This window comes from Salmo salar, chromosome ssa26 (assembly GCF_905237065.1).
Source record: "Salmo salar chromosome ssa26, Ssal_v3.1, whole genome shotgun sequence".
In the NCBI taxonomy this organism is placed as follows: domain Eukaryota; kingdom Metazoa; phylum Chordata; class Actinopteri; order Salmoniformes; family Salmonidae; genus Salmo; species Salmo salar.
Genome location: NC_059467.1, coordinates 25,303,093 through 25,326,233, shown reverse-complemented (window position 1 = coordinate 25,326,233; position 23,141 = coordinate 25,303,093). Strand labels below are relative to the sequence as shown.

General features: G+C 40.5%; 1 protein-coding gene across 2 annotated transcripts in view; it reads right to left on the bottom strand.

The window, feature by feature from the left end:
• Positions 1–23,141, bottom strand: part of LOC106587514 (synaptotagmin-7) — a 107,524-nt gene that overhangs the window by 13,012 nt on the left and 71,371 nt on the right. The window contains exon 7 of one of the 2 annotated variants that reach the window (XM_045708164.1): positions 645–750. In XM_045708164.1, coding sequence (XP_045564120.1) covers positions 645–750 — 106 coding nt within the window. Of the gene's footprint in view, positions 1–644; positions 754–23,141 lie in introns of both variants that reach the window. The other variant, XM_045708163.1, reaches the window with a different exon arrangement.

The window sequence follows — 23,141 nt, the reverse complement described above, 5'->3', positions numbered from 1 at the left end:
CATTTAAAAAAAATCTCTTGTGACAGACGAATTGATTCTGGGTACCGGAATTATTCAAACGAACTCAGTTTTATAAACGCATATAAAACTTCTAAACTCCTGCATAGGTAGTACCCCCCCCCCCCCCAAAAAAAAAAACTGTACCTCAGAGATAACATTTTTTATAGATATTAACAAGGCCTAGTGAAAGTCTTTGACCCACATAGTGAGAGACCAGAGATGGAAAGAGACCATGGCCAACTGCAGGTCTGATCCAACTGACAGGTCCTGTTGGCTCCCCCTCAAAGTGAAAGTATCATCATTAAGCATCATCGGGACCTCCATAACGCAGACGTGCAACCCACATAATAACACAGGCCCATCCCCCACCCGCGCCCTGTCCACCCAGCACTCACAGCACTGTGTTCTCAGCGTAATTACCAGCTTTTGCTGAATAAAGCATATTCTACTGAGTTTCTCCTTTGTGATAGCCAAGCTGGGTTGGGAAATGTCATGTAATTAGCATGTTTTGTCATTTAAGACATCTTGCAAATCTAAATGCTGCCACAAGTGGGTGGCTGTGGACAAACCCATAGACACGCAGAGAGGAGTACAGATGAACAATCATTAACACAGACAGGGAGGAAGGGAGCAGGTTTTCTCACCATGTGAATGTCGCTGGTGGTGACAGAGTTGGCCAGGTCTGTGACAGAGGAGTTCCCGAGGCGGCCTGCCTCATCTGGGGTCTGGTTCCCAGGTTTACCCAGGCTCCTGCTGGGGGTCAGAGACACAGTCAGGAAGGACACTGAGAGAGAGGCCAACGGAGCACTAGGAGAATCCTGCTTCTGAAGACAAAGAGCCAGCCTCAGGTCTGTGATGGCTTCCCACCACAGGTGAGGCTGCAAGGTCTTGTGTCAGGGCTGAACTATCCAGAGTCCAGATCTGAATGTGACTGATAATGTTCCCAGACTTGGGAGTAACACGGGAATGTTAGTGACTTACACACACACACACACACACACACACACACACACACACACACACACACACACACACACACACACACACACACACACACACACACACACACACACACACACACACATATACATACATACATACATGCACACTTAGTTCCAAACCTTAGTCACTACAAGCATGTAGCAGTGTGATATTTGCGAAACAGCCACAAAAATCGACACAATTAATGAACGAAAGAGTAAAAGAGGGAGGACAGGGTGGGAGAGGAGTGGGTGTTGGAGAAAAGTGTTCCTAGACAATATGTTGTAACAGTCTGTTGAGCAGAAGACATGCTGAGCTGTAGCAGGTGACACAAGTCAAGACACATAGACAGACAACACTAATTACAGGTTAGACACTGGAAAATGACAAGAGGAAGAAAGAGGAAAAACAGAGTGCTGGTGCACTGTAGAAATGGAGGGAGAGGAAGTGGGATTAGGAATGGGTGCTGTGGGAAAGATGAGTGCAGAAGAAGAAGTAGATTTGAAGATTTATCTCTGCAGAGAAAGGGGGGATTTGTCTTTGTTAAGACTAGGATGATTAACAGAATGAACAAAGTGAGGTTACTGACTCAAATGAACGTGAGACAGAGACAGACACCACAGCATAGTTCAGTTGAAGCTAGAAGAGAAATAGAGGAGATAGGAGAGGATAAGGGGCCTGGAAACAAAAGAAACAAGACTTACTTTTAGTAAGAGAGCACAATAAGGACTAAAGAATAGAGACGAGAAACGGACTTGACATGGGATTGCAAAATAAGAGGACGAGTCAGAGAGGGAGGGAGATGGCTGGAGGCAGTACATCAGAAAGGCTGACAGGAAAAAGAAGTAGGCGAGCGAGAGAAAAAGAGGAAAGGAGGGATAAGATGTGGTGTGGGAGGGTATAAACATAACACACACACAACATGTTAACCGCCAAATAGATACAAGGAACTAATCGTTAGGCTGAGTGAGGTTAATCCCAATCCAGAGGGATGTTAGAGGATGCATGTGGGCATGTTAGCCATATGGGTTATCAAGGAGGAGGGAGGATGGTAATTGTGGTTCCTGAAGTATCAGTAATTCTGTGGTTGAGGCTACAGATGTCTGTGTTCCTGGTCGTTTGAGGGGTCAGTCACTGTTGTAGGACCGCAGACATGTCTCTGTCTGGTCGGGCTCTCTCTGTGTGAAGGGTCAGTCCACAAATGCAAATCCAGTATCTGTGGTTGGGTTGGGCTGCCTAACACAAGAGAAAGACTGTAACTCTAGTGCACTGTGTCCTTCCATGAACACTGGCTGGCTGGCTGGATTTCACTTACGTATGTATATACAGAGGCATGCAGAGTTTTACTGTGCCATTATACTACAGTTTAGTACAGCGCAAGCAACGGCATGCACATACAAAACAATCTCTCAGCTAGTTTTTGCTGCCTGCATCTGAGAATCTACCTTCCCAAGTTCTCTCACGTCACCCCGCTCCTCCGCTCTCTCCACTGGCTTCCAGTCGAAGCTCGCATCCGCTACAAGACCATGGTGCTTGCCTACGGAGCTGTTAGGGGAACGGCACCTCCGTACCTTCAGGCTCTGATCAGGCCCTACACCCAAACAAGGGCACTCCGTTCATCCACCTCTGGCCTGCTCGCCTCCCTACCTCTGAGGAAGCACAGTTCCCGCTCAGCCCAGTCAAAACTGTTCGCTGCTCTGGCACCCCAATGGTGGAACAAGCTCCCTCACGACGCCAGGACAGCGGAGTCAATCACCACCTTCCGGAGACACCTGAAACCCCACCTCTTCAAGGAATACCTGGGTTAGGATAAGGTAATCCTTCTAACCCCCCCCCCTTAAAAGATTTAGATGCACTATTGTAAAGTGGTTGTTCCACTGGATATTATAGGTGAATGCACCAATTTGTAAGTCGCTCTGGATAAGAGCGTCTGCTAAATGACTAAAATGTAAAATGTAAATCTAGGGATGACTACGTCCCATATCATGTCTGTCTGTCTGTCTGTCTGTCTGTCTGTCTGTCTGTCTGTCTGTCTGTCTGTCTGTCTGTCTGTCTGTCTGTCTGTCTGTCTGTCTGTCTGTCTGTCTGTCTGTCTGTCTGTCTGTCTGTCTGTCTGTCCAGTGATCCATTTGTTTTCGCTATAAGGAGAATGACTAAAGGAATGGGGGTAAATGGTGTAGGTAGAGTTGCAAAATTCGGGTAACTTTTCCAAAATTATCAGGTTTTCTAGAAATCCCCGTTGGAAGATTCCTGTAATAAAGAGGGAATAAGCAGGAAATCTGGTATCGTTTAACCAGGATATCTGGAAAACTTTGGAATTCTGGAAAAGTTACCAGAATTTTGCTACTCTACCTACACCACTTACCCCCATTTCTTTAGTCATTCCCCATCCTGTCTAACATCCATTTAATGCCTTGTAGAGCAAACAAATGGATCACTGAACCCTAGGTGTAGGTGATCAGTGAAGTTGAATGAGCAACAAATAAATGACAGAGTTTATCCAATTGGCGAGGATAAGACTGAGTTATCCAGATCAGACAGACAGAGACAGAACGAGACAGACACGGGTTGACACCCAGTCACAGACAGGGACACAGCAGACAGGGACACAGGCAGATAATGGAGCACGTGTAGAGTAAGGAGTGGGGCATCTACAATGAATGTAGACAGACAGACAGACAGACAGACAGACAGACAGACAGACAGACAGACAGACAGACAGACAGACAGACAGACAGACAGACAGACAGACAGACAGACAGACAGACAGACAGACAGACAGACAGACAGACAGACAGACAGACAGACAGACAGACAGACAGACAGACAGACAGACAGACAGGTAAGTGCACGTAAAACAGGTCATGTGGATGAGCCTGGTTCCAGGGGGATCTCTTGATTGGCATAGCTGTGATTGGAGGGGAAAGCTGTTAGGAGGATTCACACCGTAGACTGCAGGGGAGGGGGTTGAATGAGGGGAGACATAAGATGATGGAAGGGGGAGAGGTCAAAGTGCCAAACATCGCAACAACTGATACACCTTGCTTCGTCTTCCGTTTATCTTATCTTTACTGAATCACGTCAATTTTCTCATATCCAACATCTGCTGTTCTTCCTCTTTACGCCCTCAGTCCTAATCTATCTTTTCCATTTCTCTTTCCTTCCTTAGTCTATGATCTCCCTGTATGCTGATTCATTAAAGGTTGGATCTAACCCAAAGCCTGCTGTCGATGTCTAGAGAGTCGTGTCCCACCCACAGGGAATGACTGTCTCAGTCTGATTCAATCAACTTCCTTCCATCAAAACAAATGACTACGAATAGGCTAACAGGAGGGACTCCATACAAAGCACTCTAACTACATAGAGTTAGGTAAGGTCATCTTCTCTCTTCTTCCATATGTTACTGTTAAGGCTAACTGATGAGGCTAACATGAGGCTAACGTGATGCTAAAATGTGGCATGGTTGTGTGTGGGCATAGTGAGGGTCATGTCAGTCAGCTTGCAGTGGCATGCAGCTGCCAGAGATGGCTGATGGAGCCTGGACCAACCCATGCTGCTTCCCTTCCCAGATCACCAGCTAAAGAATATGGGCTGCTCTGTTGGCAAGGCAACGGCTGGAGAGACAGAAAGCACCTGGGATGGAGGGAGTGAAAGGAGGGTAGGCGTGCGGCGTGGGGGCTTGGCAGGGGGTCACAGAGGGCAGCAAAAAGGCAGCCACATCAACAGCAAGACACAACGGGATTGGAGGACATATGACAGGTGCAGGTGAGTGCCTCCCGGAAAACACACACACACACACACTCACACACACACACACACACACACACTAGCGGGGGCATGTGGAGGCAGGCGAGGCCTCTACTTCTCACCATGACCTGTGATAATATCCTTATGGATTGTTACCTGTGCCCAGAGCCTGAGACCAAAGGGAAAAGGGAAAAGGTGGGGACACTCCGCTGCAAGGCTGGAGAGAGCACAAGAAAAAACAAACTCCTGCCCGCCCGCTCCCAGTACCCTCCCCTTCCCACCTCCCCATGACACCATCCCCATGATTCACTTAAAGACCAATACAAGAGACAGACACACACAAACAGACAGACAGACAGGCACATACACACAGCCCTGGATCTACTGCCCTACACTAAAACCTGAGTCAGCATAGCATAATACCTTAGTGTCAATAGAGAATAGTGTAATAGTAACTAAATAATATTGGTAGTTATACCCTAGTATCATACTGTAGTTAGGTGTGAAGGTCACAGACACTCCCTTGAGTGTAATCACTTCTGAAGGTCAAAGATCCTTTGAAATAAACAGACAGACCCTCACTGCTCTGAAGTGAGACCTACTAGTAGGCCAGTGATGTAGTGCTGCCGGAGAGCGAGGGAGCTCCCTCACTTTTTACATTTGAGAATACACAACTCCATTAACTCTATCTAACTCCATTAACTCTATCTAACTCCATTAACTCTATCTAACTCCATTAATATTTGTGGGGAAAAAATCTGAAGATGAATCAATGTCCCGCAAGGTCACATGATAAATCATTTGCATTTTACATAACAGAACCAAATATAATAGCATAGCATAGTAAGCCTATAACGATACTGTTACACCAAAAACACTTCCTCATTTCTAATGACATTTTAGGATGGTTAGCTAAAGTTGAATAGTCACAGCGCGCACCACTAAGCAGGTTATACTGTATGCTTTGATTCAAACAAATTACAAGAAAGGCTAATAATTTGTTAAAATCATCTGCTCTAATTCTCTCACAAAAAAGTCATTGAAGAAGCTCTACATGCATATTCCCATGAAACTGATTGAGATCAAATGATCTGCATGCAGACGCAGTTTGGACATTTCCCCAGTAAAACGTGAACAATTATCATTAAGAATTGACAGTGATGATGGCCTATTTTGAAATTACATATGCCTAACATGGTGATCTCTCTGCATTTGTAGGTAGGGCCCGGCCAGTAAGAAAACATTTCACTGTTAGTCTACGCCTGTTGTATACAAAGCATGTGATGAATAAACATATAAACTATATCCTTTTCTTGAGACAATATGTGTGGGCATAGGGCAGACGTTGCAATTGGAAGATATCTGTTGGTACAAACTTTGATTGAGAAGTTATGACGTAATTTTTAACAGATTGTTGCACTCACACACCTAAACAACAGCACTACACCACTGTAGTAGGCTAATATTGAGGGAGGTTATGGGTGTAGTGGACCGCTATAAACATCATAGGAGAGCTCTGATGGGCTCTGAGTACTGATGGGAAGCCAGCGAATTATGAGCTAATGTACAGTAATGACTAGTCCATTGATATGAGCTAATGTAAAGTAAAGACTAGTCCATTGATATGAGCTACTGTAAAGTAAAGACTAGCCCATTGATACGAGCTAATGTAAAGTAAAGACTAGTCCATTGATATGAGCTAATGTAAAGTAATGACTAGTCCATTGATATGAGCTAATGTAAAGTAAAGACTAGTCCATTGATATGAGCTACTGTAAAGTAAAGACTAGCCCATTGATATGAGCTACTGTAAAGTAAAGACTAGCCCATTGATATGAGCTATTGTAAAGTAAAGACTAGCCCATTGATACGAGCTACTGTAAAGTAAAGACTAGCCCATTGATATGAGCTACTGTAAAGTAAAGACTAGCCCATTGATATGAGCTACTGTAAAGTAAAGACTAGCCCATTGATACGAGCTACTGTAAAGTAAAGACTAGCCCATTTATATGAGCTACTGTAAAGTAAAGACTAGTCCATTGATATGAGCTACTGTAAAGTAAAGACTAGCCCATTGATATGAGCTACTGTAAAGTAAAGACTAGTCCATTGATATGAGCTACTGTAAAGTAAAGACTAGCCCATTGATATGAGCTACTGTAAAGTAAAGACTACTCCATTGCTCTCCTTCCCTCACAAATTCAATGGTTATATAATTCATCCTTTTGGGGTTGGAGTAACCATGGTTACCACACTGTACACTCCCACCGAAGGTTGTATGGTATCGTGATTATATTTTCTAGGGATACGGCCGGGTAACCATTACCTCCCATAAGAAGATAATAGAATCCAAGGCAATCTAAACCTCCTGTGGAGCAGGGACAGGGACAGTAGGCCACATTGTCATCAGGCCCCTTGACCTCAGTCATGCCTACTCATCCTCTCTCCAAACCCAAATATCACAGTGCCCCTAGGGGGGTGAAGATGCCATGGTGCAAACAGCTGATTCATTGGAAAAGTCTATAGGAAAACTGTAGAATCACCCCCAGCTGTACCCTGCCCTCACACAACAGGCTCTGACAGAACATGAACCTTCTCCTGGACTAACTCCTCTCCCCAATCCCCTCGCAACACCTCAGACTGTTATAGAACAATGACTCTCCCCCAAGAGATACTGTACATTTTGGTATTACTATTCCAAATTTTACTCTGGTCTTAATACAGCAATGACAAATGATTTGCACTGTCATACACATGACATAATACGACAAATACCGAAACACACACTCAATACTTTAGATAAAATACATCCCCTGAGGATCGATGCTGTGATCCCTAGCCAGATCCTGACACCCGAACCCTGACCATATGACCTTAACCCCAGGTCAGGGAGCCTAACCTATCCTCCCATTAATTAGACCAAGCAGCAGGTCCCATTCCAGGGGACAGAGAGGGGACTTTTACTCACTTGCTCGGGACACCATGACAAGCTGAGAAAGAGACGTAGAGAAAATACATAACTCCTGCACATACAATTCCTCTGTGCATACTTACTGTCAACGTTTTGGTGTACAACCTTTTCCAACCTTTTTCAAGGTCTTGAAAAAGGAGGTGTACCAAAATGTTGACAATAAATATGCAGAGGTAAAATCGTGTACACTGGAGTTATTCATTTTTTTCCTACAATGTTGTTTTTGGTGCCGATATTCCCTGCTCCACAAACAAGAAAGGCGAGTAGTGTTAACACTGTTCTAAAGGTGAGAAAGAGAACCTGGACCTGATGACATACTGTGAAACAAACACATTCTGATGTGCATATCTTTGTATATTGTGTTGCAGGGGAGCATACAATGTTACGTCATCTACTAGATAAATGCCTTTAGATGCTTCCTGATTTTATGAAAGGGGCAATACCAACAAAGCAATACCAACAAATCAAAGGATGCACTGAGACTTCTTGAAGTGTAACCAACCGGAGGGAAGGAGAGTGTTGTGGGGAAAGATAATTGAACAAAGGTAGATTAAAGAGGTTTGAAATGGAAATGAAGTGTCCCTCATCTCTAACATTTTTTTAATCTCCCATTATATGGAAGTTAAATAGAAGTTACAAACAAATGACTGCGTAGCCTCATTTGTGGAAAACTGACATTTCCCGAAATATTTCATTGTGTTCTCTACTTTAATACAATGGAGTTAGATAGAGTTAATGGAGTTAGAGAGTTAATGGAGTTAGATGGAGTTAATGGAGTTAGATGGAGTTAGATAGTTCATGGAGTTAGATAGAGTTAGATAGTTAATGGAGTTAGATGGAGTTAGATAGTTAACTTTTTAGGGTATAAGGGGCAGTATTTTTGATTTCGGATGAAAAGCGTGCCCAGAGTAAACTGCCTAATACTCGGGCCCAGAGTCAAATATTTGCATATTATTAGTATATTTGGATAGAAAACACTCTGAAGTTTCTAAAACTGTTTGAATGATGTCTGTGAGTATAACAGAACTCATATGGCAGGCAAAAACCTGAGAAAGATTCAACCAGGAAGTGTGGAAATCTGAGAATTGTAGTTCTTCTTTTGAATCCCTATGGAAACTACAGTGTCTGTGGGGTCACGTTGCACTTCCTAAGGCTTCCATTGGCTGTCAACAGCCTTCAGAAAGTTTTTCCATCATTCTCCTGTTACTGGGCAGAGAATAGTAGCTCAGTCAATGAGTGGACTGCCTATGGACAAAGGGCTTGGTGATGCGCGAGCCCGACAGCACGCCCCTCCTTCTTTTTCTTCTTGAATGAATACGCTATTGTCCGGTTGGAATATTTTCAACGTTTTATGTTAAAAATACCCTAAGGATTGATTGTAAACAACGTTTGACATGTTTCTACGACCGGTAATGGAACATTTTGACTTTTCGTCTCTGGTACTGCGCTCGTGCGTTATGCCTTTGGATAGTGATCTGAACGCACAAACAAAACGGAGGTATTTGGACATAAATACGGAGTATTTCGAACAAAATGAACATTTCTTGTGGAAGAAGGAGTCCTCGGAGTGCATTCTGACGAAGATCAGCAAAGGTAAGACAATATTTATAATACTAATTCAAAGCTTTGTTGATGCCAGAACTTGGCGGGTAGCTGTATAGCTTGCTTCGATGGCTGAGCTATGTACTCAGAATATTGAACAATGTGCTTTCTCCGTAAAGTTATTTTGAAATCTGACAAAGCGGTGGCGTCAAGAAGTAGTGTAACTATAATTTTTTCAATAACTGTTGTAAATTTTATCAACGTTTATGATGAGTATTTTTGTAAATTGATGTGCACATTCACCGGAAGTTTTGGTGGGAATACATTTTCTGAACATCACGCGCCAATGTAAAATGCTGTTTTTGGATATAAATATGAACTTTATCGAGCAAAACATACATGTATTGTATAACATGAAGTCCTATGAGTGCCATCTGATGAAGATGATCAAAGGTTTGTGAATATTTTAGCTGTATTTTTGGTTTTTGTGATGCATGTCCTTGCTTGGAAAATGGCTGTGTGGATTTTCTTGTGAAGTTTATGTCCTAACATAATCTAATTTTATGCTTTCGCCGTAAAGCCTTTTGAAATCCGACAATGTGGCTAGATTAACGAGAGTCTTATCTTTAAAATGGTGTAAAATAGTTGATTGTTTGAGAAAATGAAATTATGAGATTTTTGCTGTTTTGTATTTTGCGCCATGCTATTTCACTGGCTGTTGAATAGTGTAGGACGGTCATGTCCCACCTAGCCCAGAGAAGTTAATGAAGTTAGATGGAGTTAGATAGAGTTAATGGAGTTAGATAGAGTTAATGGAGTTAGATGGAGTTACTGGAGATAGATGGAGTTAATGGAGTTAGATAGAGTTAATGGAGTTGGAGTTAGATAGAGTTAATGGAGTTAGATAGAGTTAATGGAGTTAGATAGAGTTAATGGAGTTAGATAAGAGTTAATGGAGTTAGATGGAGTTAATGGAGTTAGATGGAGTTAGATAGAGTTAATGGAGTTAGATAGAGTTAATGGAGTTAGATGGAGTTAGATAGAGTTAATGAAGTTAGATGGAGTTAGGTAGAGTTAATAGAGTTAGATGGAGTTAGATAGTTAATGGAGTTAGATGGAGTTAGATAGTTAATGGAGTTAGATAGAGTTAATGGAGTTAGATGGAGTTAGATGGAGTTAGATGGAGCTAATGAAGTTAGATAGAGTTAATGGAGTTAGATGGAGTTAGATAGAGTTAATGAAGTTAGATGGAGTTAGATGGAGTTAATGAAGTTAGATGGAGTTAGATAGTTAATGGAGTTAGATGGAGTTAATTAAGTTAGATGGAGTTAGATAGTTAATGGAGTTAGATGGAGTTAATGGAGTTAGATAGAGTTAATGAAGTTAGAGGGAGTTAGATAGAGTTAATGGAGTTAGATGGAGTTAGATAGTTAATGGAGTTAGATAGAGTTAATGGAGTTAGATGGAGTTAGATGGAGCTAATGAAGTTAGATAGAGTTAATGAAGTTAGATGGAGTTAGATAGAGTTATTGGGTAGATGGAGTTAGATAGAGTTAATGAAGTTAGATGGAGTTAGATAGAGTTAATGGAGTTAGATGGCGTTAGATAGAGTTAATGGAGTTAGATAGAGTTAGATAGAGTTAATGGAGTTAGATGGAGTTAATGAAGTTAGAGGGAGTTAGATAGAGTTAATGGTGTTAGATGGAGTTAGATAGTTAATGGAGTTAGATGGAGTTAATGAAGTTAGAGGGAGTTAGATAGAGTTAATGGAGTTAGATGGAGTTAGATAGTTAATGGAGTTAGATAGAGTTAATGGAGTTAGATGGAGTTAGATGGAGTTAATTAAGTTAGATGGAGTTAGATAGTTAATGGAGTTAGATGGAGTTAGATGGAGTTAGATAGAGTTAATGAAGTTAGAGGGAGTTAGATAGAGTTAATGGAGTTAGATGGAGTTCGATAGTTAATGGAGTTAGATGGAGCTAATGAAGTTAGATAGAGTTAATGGAGTTAGATGGAGTTAGATAGAGTTAATGAAGTTAGATGGAGTTAATGGAGTTAGATGGAGTTAGATAGAGTTAATGAAGTTAGAGGGAGTTAGATAGAGTTAATAGAGTTAGATGGAGTTAGATAGTTAATGGAGTTAGATGGAGTTAGATAGTTAATGGAGTTAGATAGAGTTAATGGAGTTAAATGGAGTTAGATGGAGCTAATGAAGTTAGATAGAGTTAATGGAGTTAGATGGAGTTAGATAGAGTTAATGAAGTTAGATGGAGTTAGATGGAGTTAATGAAGTTAGATGGAGTTAGATAGTTAATGGAGTTAGATGGAGTTAGATGGAGTTAATTAAGTTAGATGGAGTTAGATAGTTAATGGAGTTAGATGGAGTTAGATGGAGTTAGATAGAGTTAATGAAGTTAGAGGGAGTTAGATAGAGTTAATGGAGTTAGATGGAGTTAGATAGTTAATGGAGTTAGATAGAGTTAATGGAGTTAGATAGAGTTAATGGAGTTAGATAAGAGTTAATGGAGTTAGATGGAGTTAATGGAGTTAGATGGAGTTAGATAGAGTTAATGGAGTTAGATAGAGTTAATGGAGTTAGATGGAGTTAGATAGAGTTAATGAAGTTAGATGGAGTTAGGTAGAGTTAATAGAGTTAGATGGAGTTAGATAGTTAATGGAGTTAGATGGAGTTAGATAGTTAATGGAGTTAGATAGAGTTAATGGAGTTAGATGGAGTTAGATGGAGTTAGATGGAGCTAATGAAGTTAGATAGAGTTAATGGAGTTAGATGGAGTTAGATAGAGTTAATGAAGTTAGATGGAGTTAGATGGAGTTAATGAAGTTAGATGGAGTTAGATAGTTAATGGAGTTAGATAGAGTTAATTAAGTTAGATGGAGTTAGATAGTTAATGGAGTTAGATGGAGTTAATGGAGTTAGATAGAGTTAATGAAGTTAGAGGGAGTTAGATAGAGTTAATGGAGTTAGATGGAGTTAGATAGTTAATGGAGTTAGATAGAGTTAATGGAGTTAGATGGAGTTAGATGGAGCTAATGAAGTTAGATAGAGTTAATGAAGTTAGATGGAGTTAGATAGAGTTATTGGAGTTAGATGGAGTTAGATAGAGTTAATGAAGTTAGATGGAGTTAGATAGAGTTAATGGAGTTAGATGGCGTTAGATAGAGTTAATGGAGTTAGATAGAGTTAGATAGAGTTAATGGAGTTAGATGGAGTTCGATAGTTAATGGAGTTAGATGGAGCTAATGAAGTTAGATAGAGTTAATGGAGTTAGATGGAGTTAGATAGAGTTAATGAAGTTAGATGGAGTTAATGGAGTTAGATGGAGTTAGATGGAGTTAATTAAGTTAGATGGAGTTAGATAGTTAATGGAGTTAGATGGAGTTAGATGGAGTTAGATAGAGTTAATGAAGTTAGAGGGAGTTAGATAGAGTTAATGGAGTTAGATGGAGTTCGATAGTTAATGGAGTTAGATGGAGCTAATGAAGTTAGATAGAGTTAATGGAGTTAGATGGAGTTAGATAGAGTTAATGAAGTTAGATGGAGTTAATGGAGTTAGATGGAGTTAGATAGAGTTAATGAAGTTAGAGGGAGTTAGATAGAGTTAATAGAGTTAGATGGAGTTAGATAGTTAATGGAGTTAGATGGAGTTAGATAGTTAATGGAGTTAGATAGAGTTAATGGAGTTAAATGGAGTTAGATGGAGCTAATGAAGTTAGATAGAGTTAATGGAGTTAGATGGAGTTAGATAGAGTTAATGAAGTTAGATGGAGTTAGATGGAGTTAATGAAGTTAGATGGAGTTAGATAGTTAATGGAGTTAGATGGAGTTAGATGGAGTTAATTAAGTTAGATGGAGTTAGATAGTTAATGGAGTTAGATGGAATTAATGGAGTTAGATAGAGTTAATGAAGTTAGAGGGAGTTAGATAGAGTTAATGGAGTTAGATGGAGTTCGAGATAGTTAATGGAGTTAGATAGAGTTAATGGAGTAGATGGAGTTAGATGGAGTTAATGGAGTTAGATAGAGTTAATGAAGTTAGAGGGAGTTAGATAGAGTTAATGGAGTTAGATGGAGTTAGATAGTTAATGGAGTTAGATAGAGTTAATGGAGTTAGATGGAGTTAGATGGAGCTAATGAAGTTAGATAGAGTTAATGAAGTTAGATGGAGTTAGATAGAGTTAATGGAGTTAGATGGAGTTAGATAGAGTTAATGAAGTTAGATGGAGTTAGATAGAGTTAATGGAGTTAGATGGAGTTAGATAGAGTTAATGGAGTTAGATAGAGTTAGATAGAGTTAATGGAGTTAGATGGAGTTAATGAAGTTAGAGGGAGTTAGATAGAGTTAATGGTGTTAGATGGAGTTAGATAGTTAATGGAGTTAGATGGAGTTAATGGAGTTAGATGGAGTTAATGAAGTTAGAGGGAGTTAGATAGAGTTAATGGAGTTAGATGGAGTTAGATAGTTAATGGAGTTAGATAGAGTTAATGGAGTTGGAGTTAATTAAGTTAGATGGAGTTAGATGGAGTTAATTAAGTTAGATGGAGTTAGATAGTTAATGGAGTTAGATGGAGTTAATGGAGTTAGATGGAGTTAGATAGAGTTAATGAAGTTAGAGGGAGTTAGATAGAGTTAATGGAGTTAGATGGAGTTAGATAGTTAATGGAGTTAGATGGAGCTAATGAAGTTAGATAGAGTTAATGGAGTTAGATGGAGTTAGATAGAGTTAATGAAGTTAGATGGAGTTAATGGAGTTAGATGGAGTTAGATAGAGTTAATAGAGTTAGATGGAGTTAGATAGTTAATGGAGTTAGATGGAGTTAGATAGTTAATGGAGTTAGATAGAGTTAATGGAGTTAGATGGAGTTAGATGGAGCTAATGAAGTTAGATAGAGTTAATGAAGTTAGATGGAGTTAGATAGAGTTATTGGAGTTAGATGGAGTTAGATAGAGTTAATGAAGTTAGATGGAGTTAGATAGAGTTAATGGAGTTAGATGGCGTTAGATAGAGTTAATGGAGTTAGATAGAGTTAGATAGAGTTAATGGAGTTAGATGGAGTTAATGAAGTTAGAGGGAGTTAGATAGAGTTAATGGTGTTAGATGGAGTTAGATAGTTAATGGAGTTAGATGGAGTTAATGGAGTTAGATGGAGTTAATGAAGTTAGAGGGAGTTAGATAGAGTTAATGGAGTTAGATGGAGTTAGATAGTTAATGGAGTTAGATAGAGTTAATGGAGTTAGATGGAGTTAGATGGAGTTAATTAAGTTAGATGGAGTTAGATAGTTAATGGAGTTAGATGGAGTTAGATGGAGTTAGATAGAGTTAATGAAGTTAGAGGGAGTTAGATAGAGTTAATGGAGTTAGATGGAGTTCGATAGTTAATGGAGTTAGATGGAGCTAATGAAGTTAGATAGAGTTAATGGAGTTAGATGGAGTTAGATAGAGTTAATGAAGTTAGATGGAGTTAATGGAGTTAGATGGAGTTAGATAGAGTTAATGAAGTTAGAGGGAGTTAGATAGAGTTAATAGAGTTAGATGGAGTTAGATAGTTAATGGAGTTAGATGGAGTTAGATAGTTAATGGAGTTAGATAGAGTTAATGGAGTTAAATGGAGTTAGATGGAGCTAATGAAGTTAGATAGAGTTAATGGAGTTAGATGGAGTTAGATAGAGTTAATGAAGTTAGATGGAGTTAGATGGAGTTAATGAAGTTAGATGGAGTTAGATAGTTAATGGAGTTAGATGGAGTTAGATGGAGTTAATTAAGTTAGATGGAGTTAGATAGTTAATGGAGTTAGATGGAATTAATGGAGTTAGATAGAGTTAATGAAGTTAGAGGGAGTTAGATAGAGTTAATGGAGTTAGATGGAGTTAGATAGTTAATGGAGTTAGATAGAGTTAATGGAGTTAGATGGAGTTAGATGGAGTTAATGGAGTTAGATAGAGTTAATGAAGTTAGAGGGAGTTAGATAGAGTTAATGGAGTTAGATGGAGTTAGATAGTTAATGGAGTTAGATAGAGTTAATGGAGTTAGATGGAGTTAGATGGAGCTAATGAAGTTAGATAGAGTTAATGAAGTTAGATGGAGTTAGATAGAGTTAATGGAGTTAGATGGAGTTAGATAGAGTTAATGAAGTTAGATGGAGTTAGATAGAGTTAATGGAGTTAGATGGAGTTAGATAGAGTTAATGGAGTTAGATAGAGTTAGATAGAGTTAATGGAGTTAGATGGAGTTAATGAAGTTAGAGGGGAGTTAGATAGAGTTAATGGTGTTAGATGGAGTTAGATAGTTAATGGAGTTAGATGGAGTTAATGGAGTTAGATGGAGTTAATGAAGTTAGAGGGAGTTAGATAGAGTTAATGGAGTTAGATGGAGTTAGATAGTTAATGGAGTTAGATAGAGTTAATGGAGTATGGAGTTAATTAAGTTAGATGGAGTTAGATGGAGTTAATTAAGTTAGATAGTTAATGGAGTTAGATGGAGTTAATGGAGTTAGATGGAGTTAGATAGAGTTAATGAAGTTAGAGGGAGTTAGATAGAGTTAATGGAGTTAGATGGAGTTAGATAGTTAATGGAGTTAGATGGAGCTAATGAAGTTAGATAGAGTTAATGGAGTTAGATGGAGTTAGATAGAGTTAATGAAGTTAGATGGAGTTAATGGAGTTAGATGGAGTTAGATAGAGTTAATAGAGTTAGATGGAGTTAGATAGTTAATGGAGTTAGATGGAGTTAGATAGTTAATGGAGTTAGATAGAGTTAATGGAGTTAGATGGAGTTAGATGGAGCTAATGAAGTTAGATAGAGTTAATGGAGTTAGATGGAGTTAGATAGAGTTAATGAAGTTAGATGGAGTTAGATGGACTTAATGAAGTTAGATGGAGTTAGATAAAGTTAATGAAGTTAGATGGAATTAGATAGAGTTAATGGAGTTAGATGGAGTTAGAAAGAGTTAGATAGAGTTAATGAAGTTAGATGGAGTTAGATAGAGTTAGATAGAGTTAATGAAGTTAGATGGAGTTAATGGAGTTAATGGAGTTAGATGGAGTTAGATAGAGCTAGATGAGTTTAGATGGAGTTAGATGGAGTTAGATAGCGTTAATGGAGTTAGATGGAGTTAGATAGCGTTAATGGAGTTAGATGGAGTTAGATAGAGTTAGAGTTAGATAGAGTTAGATGGACTTAATGAAGTTAGATAGAGTTAATGGAGTTAGATGGAGTTAGATAGAGTTAATGAAGTTAGATGGAGTTAGATGGACTTAATGAAGTTAGATGGAGTTAGAAAGAGTTAATGAAGTTAGATAGTTAATGGAGGTAAATGGAGTTAATGGACTTAGATAGAGCTAATGAGTTTAGATAGAGTTCATGGAGTTAGATAGAGTTAATGGAGTAGATAGAGTTAATGAAGTTAGATGGAGTTAGATAGAGTTAATGGAGTTAGACAGAGTTAATGGAGTTAGATGGAATTAGATACAGTTAATGGAGTTAGATGGAGTAAGATAGAGTTAATGGAGTTAATGGAGTTAGATGAGTTAGATAGAGTTAATGGAGTTAGATAGAGTTCATGGAGTTAGATAGAGTTCATGGAGTTAGATGGAGTTAGATAGAGTTAATGAAGTTAGATGGAGTTAATGGAGTTAGATAGAGTTAGATAGAGTTAATGGAGTTAGATGGAGTTAGATGGAGTTAATGGAGTTAGATGGAGTTAGATAGTTAATGGAGTTAGATGGAGTTAGATAGTTAATGGAGTTAGATAGTGTTAATGGAGTTAGATAGAGTTAATGGAGTTAGACAGAGTTAATGGAGTTAGATGGAGTTAGATAGAGTTAATGGAGTTAGATAGAGTTAGATAGAGTTAATGAAGTTAGATGGAGTTAATGGAGTTAGATAGAGTTAGATAGAGTTAGATGGAGTTAGATGGAGTTAGATAGCGTTAATGGAGTTAGATGGAGTTAGATAGCGTTAATGGAGTTAGATGGAGTTAGATAGAGTTAGAGTTAGATAGAGTTCATGGAGTTAGATAGAGTTCATGGAGTTAGATAGCGTTAATGGAGTTAGATGGAGTTAGATAGAGTTAATGGAGTTAGATAGAGTTAATGGAGTTAGATAGAGTTAATGGAGTTAGATAGAGTTAATGGAGTTAGATGGAGTTAGATAGAGTTAATGGAGTTAGATTGTCACACCCTGATCTGTTTCACCTGTCCTCGTTATTGTCTCCACCCCCTCCAGGCGTCGCTCATTTTCCCCAGTGTATTTATCTCTGTGTTTCCTGTCTCTCTGTGCCAGTTCGTCTTGTATGTTTCCAAGTCAACCAGCGGTTTTCCCGTTCTCCTGCATTTTGCATTCTCCTTTTTCTAGCCCTCCCGGTTTTGACCCTTGCCTGTTTGTGGACTTTGCACCCGCCTGCCTGACCATTCTTCCTGCCTTGACCACGAGCCTGTCTGTCTGCCACTCTGTACCTCCTGAACTCTGATCTGGTTTTGACCTTTTTGCCTGTCCACAACCATTCTCTTGCCTACCCCTTTGGATTAATAAACATTGTAAGACTCCAACCATCCGCCCCATGTGTCTGCACTTGGGTCTCGCCTTGTGTCTTGATATAGATAGAGTTAGATGGAGTTAATGTAGTTAGATGGAGTTAGATAGTTAATGGAGTTAGAAGGAGTTAGATAGTTAATGGAGTTAGAAGGAGTTAGATAGTTAATGGAGTTAGAAGGAATTAGATAGAGTTAGATAGTTAATGGAGTTAGATGGAGTTAATGTAGTTAGATGGAGTTAGACAGTTAATGGAGTTAGAAGAGAGTTAGATAGGAGTTAGATAGTTAATGGAGTTAGATGCAGTTAGTTAGAGTTAGATAGTTAATGGAGTTAGATAGTTAATGGAGTTAGATAGTTAATGGAGTTAGATGGAGTTAGATAGTTAATGGAGTTAGATGGAGTTATATATTTAATGGAGTTAGATGGAGTTAGATAATTAATGGAGTTAGATAGTTAATGGAGTTAGATGGAGTTAAATAGAGTTAATGGAGTTAGATAGTTAATGGAGTTATATGGAGTTAGATAGTTAATGGAGTTAGATGGAGTTAAATAGAGTTAATGGAGTTAGATGGAGTTAGATAGTTAATGGAGTTAGATAGAGTTAGATAGAGTTCATGGAGTTAGATAGCGTTAATGGAGTTAGATGGAGTTAGATAGAGTTAATGGAGTTAGATAGAGTTAATGGAGTTAAATGGAGTTAGATAGAGTTAATGGAGTTATATGGAGTTAGATAGTTAATGGAGTTAGATAGTTAATTGAGTTAGATAGAGTTAGATAGTTAATGGAGTTAGATAGTTAATGGAGTTAGATAGTTAATGGAGTTAGATGGAGTTAAATAGAGTTAATGGAGTTAGATGGAGTTAGATAGTTAATGGAGTTAGATAGTTAATGGAGTTAAATAGAGTTAATGGAGTTAGATGGAGTTAGATAGTTGATGGAGTTAGATAGAGTTAAATAGAGTTAATGGAGTTAGATGGAGTTAGATAGTTAATGGAGTTAGATGGAGTTAGATAGAGTTAATGGAGTTAGATGGAGTTAGATAGTTAATGGAGTTAGATGGAGTTAGATAGTTAATGGAGTTAGATAGTTAATGGAGTTAGATGGAGTTAGATAGTTAATGGAGTTAGATAGTTAATGGAGTTAGATAGAGTTAGATAGTTAATGGAGTTAGATAGTTAATGGAGTTAGATGGAGTTAGATGGAGTTAATGGAGTTATATGGAGTTAGATAGTTAATGGAGTTAGATAGTTAATGGAGTTAGATGGAGTTAGATAGTTAATGGAGTTATATGGAGTTAGATAGCGTTAATGGAGTTAGATAGTTAATGGAGTTAGATGGAGTTAATGGAGTTATATGGAGTTAGATAGTTAATGGAGTTAGATAGTTAATGGAGTTAGATGGCGTTAGATAGTTAATGGAGTTAGATGGAGTTAGATAGCGTTAATGGAGTTATATGGAGTTAGATAGAGTTAATGGAGTTAGATGGAGTTAGATAGAGTTAATGGAGTTAGATGGAGTTAGATAGTTAATGGAGTTAGATGGAGTTAAATTGAGTTAAATGGAGTTAGATAGTTAATGGAGTTAGATGGAGTTAAATAGAGTTAATGGAGTTATATGGAGGTGGAAATGATGAGTTTGGTAGAGCCGAACATCTTTCTGTGTTGTCTTGATAATATCATTCATAGCATGCAAGCCTCCATGAGATATGCATGATATGAGCATCTTCATACTATTATTGGAGAGAAACAGTGGTGCTTCACTGCAAAAACAATTGACTTGCTTAAGTATCAAATACAGGTCCCCAAACAGGCTGAGACCAAGACACGTTTTGCATTTTGATTACATACAGTGTATGTGAATCTCTGGAGTGTCTATTTTCCTGTGTCTATGTGTCCCTACTCCTTTTTCGCCATCTCCATATCTGTGTGTGAGAGTGTGTGTGTGTGTGTGTGTGTGTGTGTGTATGTGTGTTTGCTGCCCACAGGGGAATCTCATTCCCCTGTTGTGATATTCAGCAGTGATGCAGATGTAACCCAGCCAGACTGCCTGGGCAGACAGTCATCCACCCTGACAGAGGACCGGAGCTCTGACATCATCCCATCAGAGTGCCAGTCAACACCACCAGGGGAAGCACGATTAGATGAATAAAGAGATTGAGAGGTAGAGGGAGGGAAAGAAAGGGCTGACAAAGGGAGGGACGGTAAGTAAAGGGTTAATAGATCAATTAGATAAAGGGAGGAAGAGAGACTGCATGAGAGGCAGAGAGAGACAGTGAGAAAGAATGAGAGATGGAGAGATGGATTGAGAGGAGGCCGGGTTGGTGTTGTGGAGGGCAGCATGATGGAGGGAGGACATGGAGGTGAGGTGGAGTGGGAGTGAGGGGTGGGTTCTAATGATGGGAGAGGGGGTGGAGTGGTGAAAACATGAGAGATGAGTTGTATCCATAAACATACAGTATATGGGCATGCTGATCATACAACACCCCAGGAGAGCAGTGCAACACAAGCACAGGTCCCCAGGCTGTGAAGGAGGAGGCCTGAGCTCTGGTGTCAGCCCACTCAGCGCAAATCAGCAGGCCACCTCCCTCCGCTCCAGCTTAATACAACTAATGGAGCCATCTACTATATGTTGTCCAGCTAACTGCTGTTTGAATACTACTGAGTTTTCCTGATTGGTTGGTACCTCTGTGAATGCTGGTAGATGCTTCAACTGATCTTTAAACTCCCTCTTATTGCACAAACACTTATAAAGTAAAGAGATGGTAGTGATGTCATTTCCTCCTCATATCTCACTTAGATATTGATTAAGGTGAATTTATGCTGCGCTTTTTTCCACACAGGACTTCCGAAGCAGATTTCTCACTGTTTTTCATCAGATTATAGAACTGTGCTTTCCTTTAATCAACTTTGTGTTCCGACTCAAACGTCTCAGCAAGGCATGGTGAATGACTTCCTGAGACAGAGCTGACATTTTATCAAAATAGCTCTTTTGTGCTGACCTATATTGCTGTTCCCAGCCAATCAAGTTTCCCTGAGCTAGCTCCAGAGGCGGCCATGGAGACCGTTGCCAAGCCAGAAGAGTAATTATAAGGCTTGACTCAGTTTGATTACAGACCAGATGAAGAAACTCTGGCTCCTAGGAGTTGGTGGTCCAGGCTCAAAGAGCATGAAGCGTTGAGCTCCTTATTTACGTGTTCTCTGTGTGTCTGCGTGTCTGGGGGCTAGCACTGTCATGCTACAACAGATTTGATTTCTGAGATGGTAATGATATCGAGCTGCCATGATAAAACTCTGTAGCTACTGCATGTTGGTGGGAGGGTCAGTCCAGCGACTCCAGTCAGCCGTGAGGCTTAAGGCCTCTGACACAATGGACCTCAGCCACCAGTGCATGACTCGATGACCACAACTTCAATAACCAGCTTTAAGGTATAGCCTACAGAATACTGTATTCACTCTTTGGACCGAGTTTTTACAATACAAACACTTTCTGGATCAGATATCATATCTGTAAGAATGGCATCGTCAGAGAACAGTACAATGCTCAATAGAAGCAGCTGCAGTAGCATGCTTTAGAGTCAGACAACATTGGGGTTAGACTACTTTGTGGAGCATCACTAATCTCTCAGTACAAATTTTTCCAGACTACTAATATATACAAATGACTTCCAGGATAATTTCATTGTTTTCCTCCCTCATCTCCTTGTGGATAGAGCTTGGTTATCACTGGCTTTAGAGTTGTGCTGTAACACTATGATTAGTTTCTAATTGAGCTGCCATAGCAAAAGAAACAGAGATTACGCTGCCTCTAGTTTATGCTTCTCACGAAGCTTTGATTACCTGTTTCTAAGCATCTGAGTGCACACTCCTGTCTCCTGAGAATGAGCCAAGGCATATCATTCTCCATCCATCTGAATAAAGATTCCCTCTCTGCCCAAAATAGATAATATTCCGTTGTACTCAGTTCTACAGGGATAAACAAGACTGGTCTCACAGATGCAGCAGAACATATTCTCCATTTGAGAGAATGATTAACCTTCCCTCTCTACCAATGACCATTTCTCTGTCTATGCAAGGACATCCTATTCTAATATACAGTAAGGTGTGTGTATGGACGGAGGGTATATGCTTTGTCTGTCAATGTCAGTTTCCACCCTTTCATCTGATCCTGTATGTGTATTTATTCATCTCATTGACCTGTATGTTTCTAGGCATCTGAATGGTTCCATTTGTCTTTGAGTGAATACTTCTGTCTTTTTAGCAGTGAGTGTACATTTCTCTAGCAACCTGAGAGCAAAGGTTTCTCTCTTTGTCTGACAGCATATGTGTGCTCTCTCTCACACACACACACACACACACACACACACACACACACACACACACACACACACACACACACACACACACACACACACACACACACACACACACACACACACACACACACACACACACACACACACACACAGACAGAGAGAGAGGGATCATCCATTTTCATCATCTTCAGTCTGCTGGGATCCATCATAAGGCCAGAGGCAGGCAAGGCAGGGGCAGACAAGGCAGGGGCAGACAAGGCAGGGGCAGGCAAGCCAGGGACAGGCAAGGCAGGGGCAGGCAAGGCAAGGCAGGGGCAGACAAGGCAGGGGCAGGCAAGGCAGGGGCAGGCAAGGCAGGGGCAGGCAAGGCAGGGGCAGACAAGGCAGGGGCAGACAAGGCAGGGGCAGGCAAGGCAGGGGCAGACAAGGCAGGGGCAGGCAAGGCAGGGGCAGGCAAGGCAGGGGCAGAGGCAGGCAAGGCAGGGGCAGGCAAGGCAGGGGCAGACAAGGCAGGGGCAGACAAGGCAAGGGGCAGACAAGGCAGGGGCAGACAAGGCAGGGGCAGGCAAGGCAGGGGCAGGCAAGGCAGGGGCAGGCAAGGCAAGGCAGGGGCAGGCAAGGCAGGGGCAGGCAAGGCAGGGGCAGACAAGGCAGGGGCAGGCAAGGCAGGGGCAGGCAAGGCAGGGGCAGGCAAGGCAGGGGCAGGCAGGAGCAGGCAAGGCAGGGGCAGACAAGGCAGGGGCAGGCAAGGCAGGGGCAGGCAAGGCAGGGGCAGGCAAGGCAAGGCAGGGGCAGGCAAGGCAGGGGCAGGCAAGGCAGGGGCAGACAAGGCAGGGCCACTGGGACCCACACAGGGTTAACTAGAGAGACTGAGAGATGGACAGAGATGATGATGGAAAGTGGTTATTCATTGTGGAAGGACACTAGACAAGTTGGCCCACACGACTGTGCCTCGCACCAGATCGCTGTGATTAAAGACTGGTGTTTAACAGGTATCCGGCCAGGAAGAGGGAGAAGATGAGCATGCAGGCGTGCC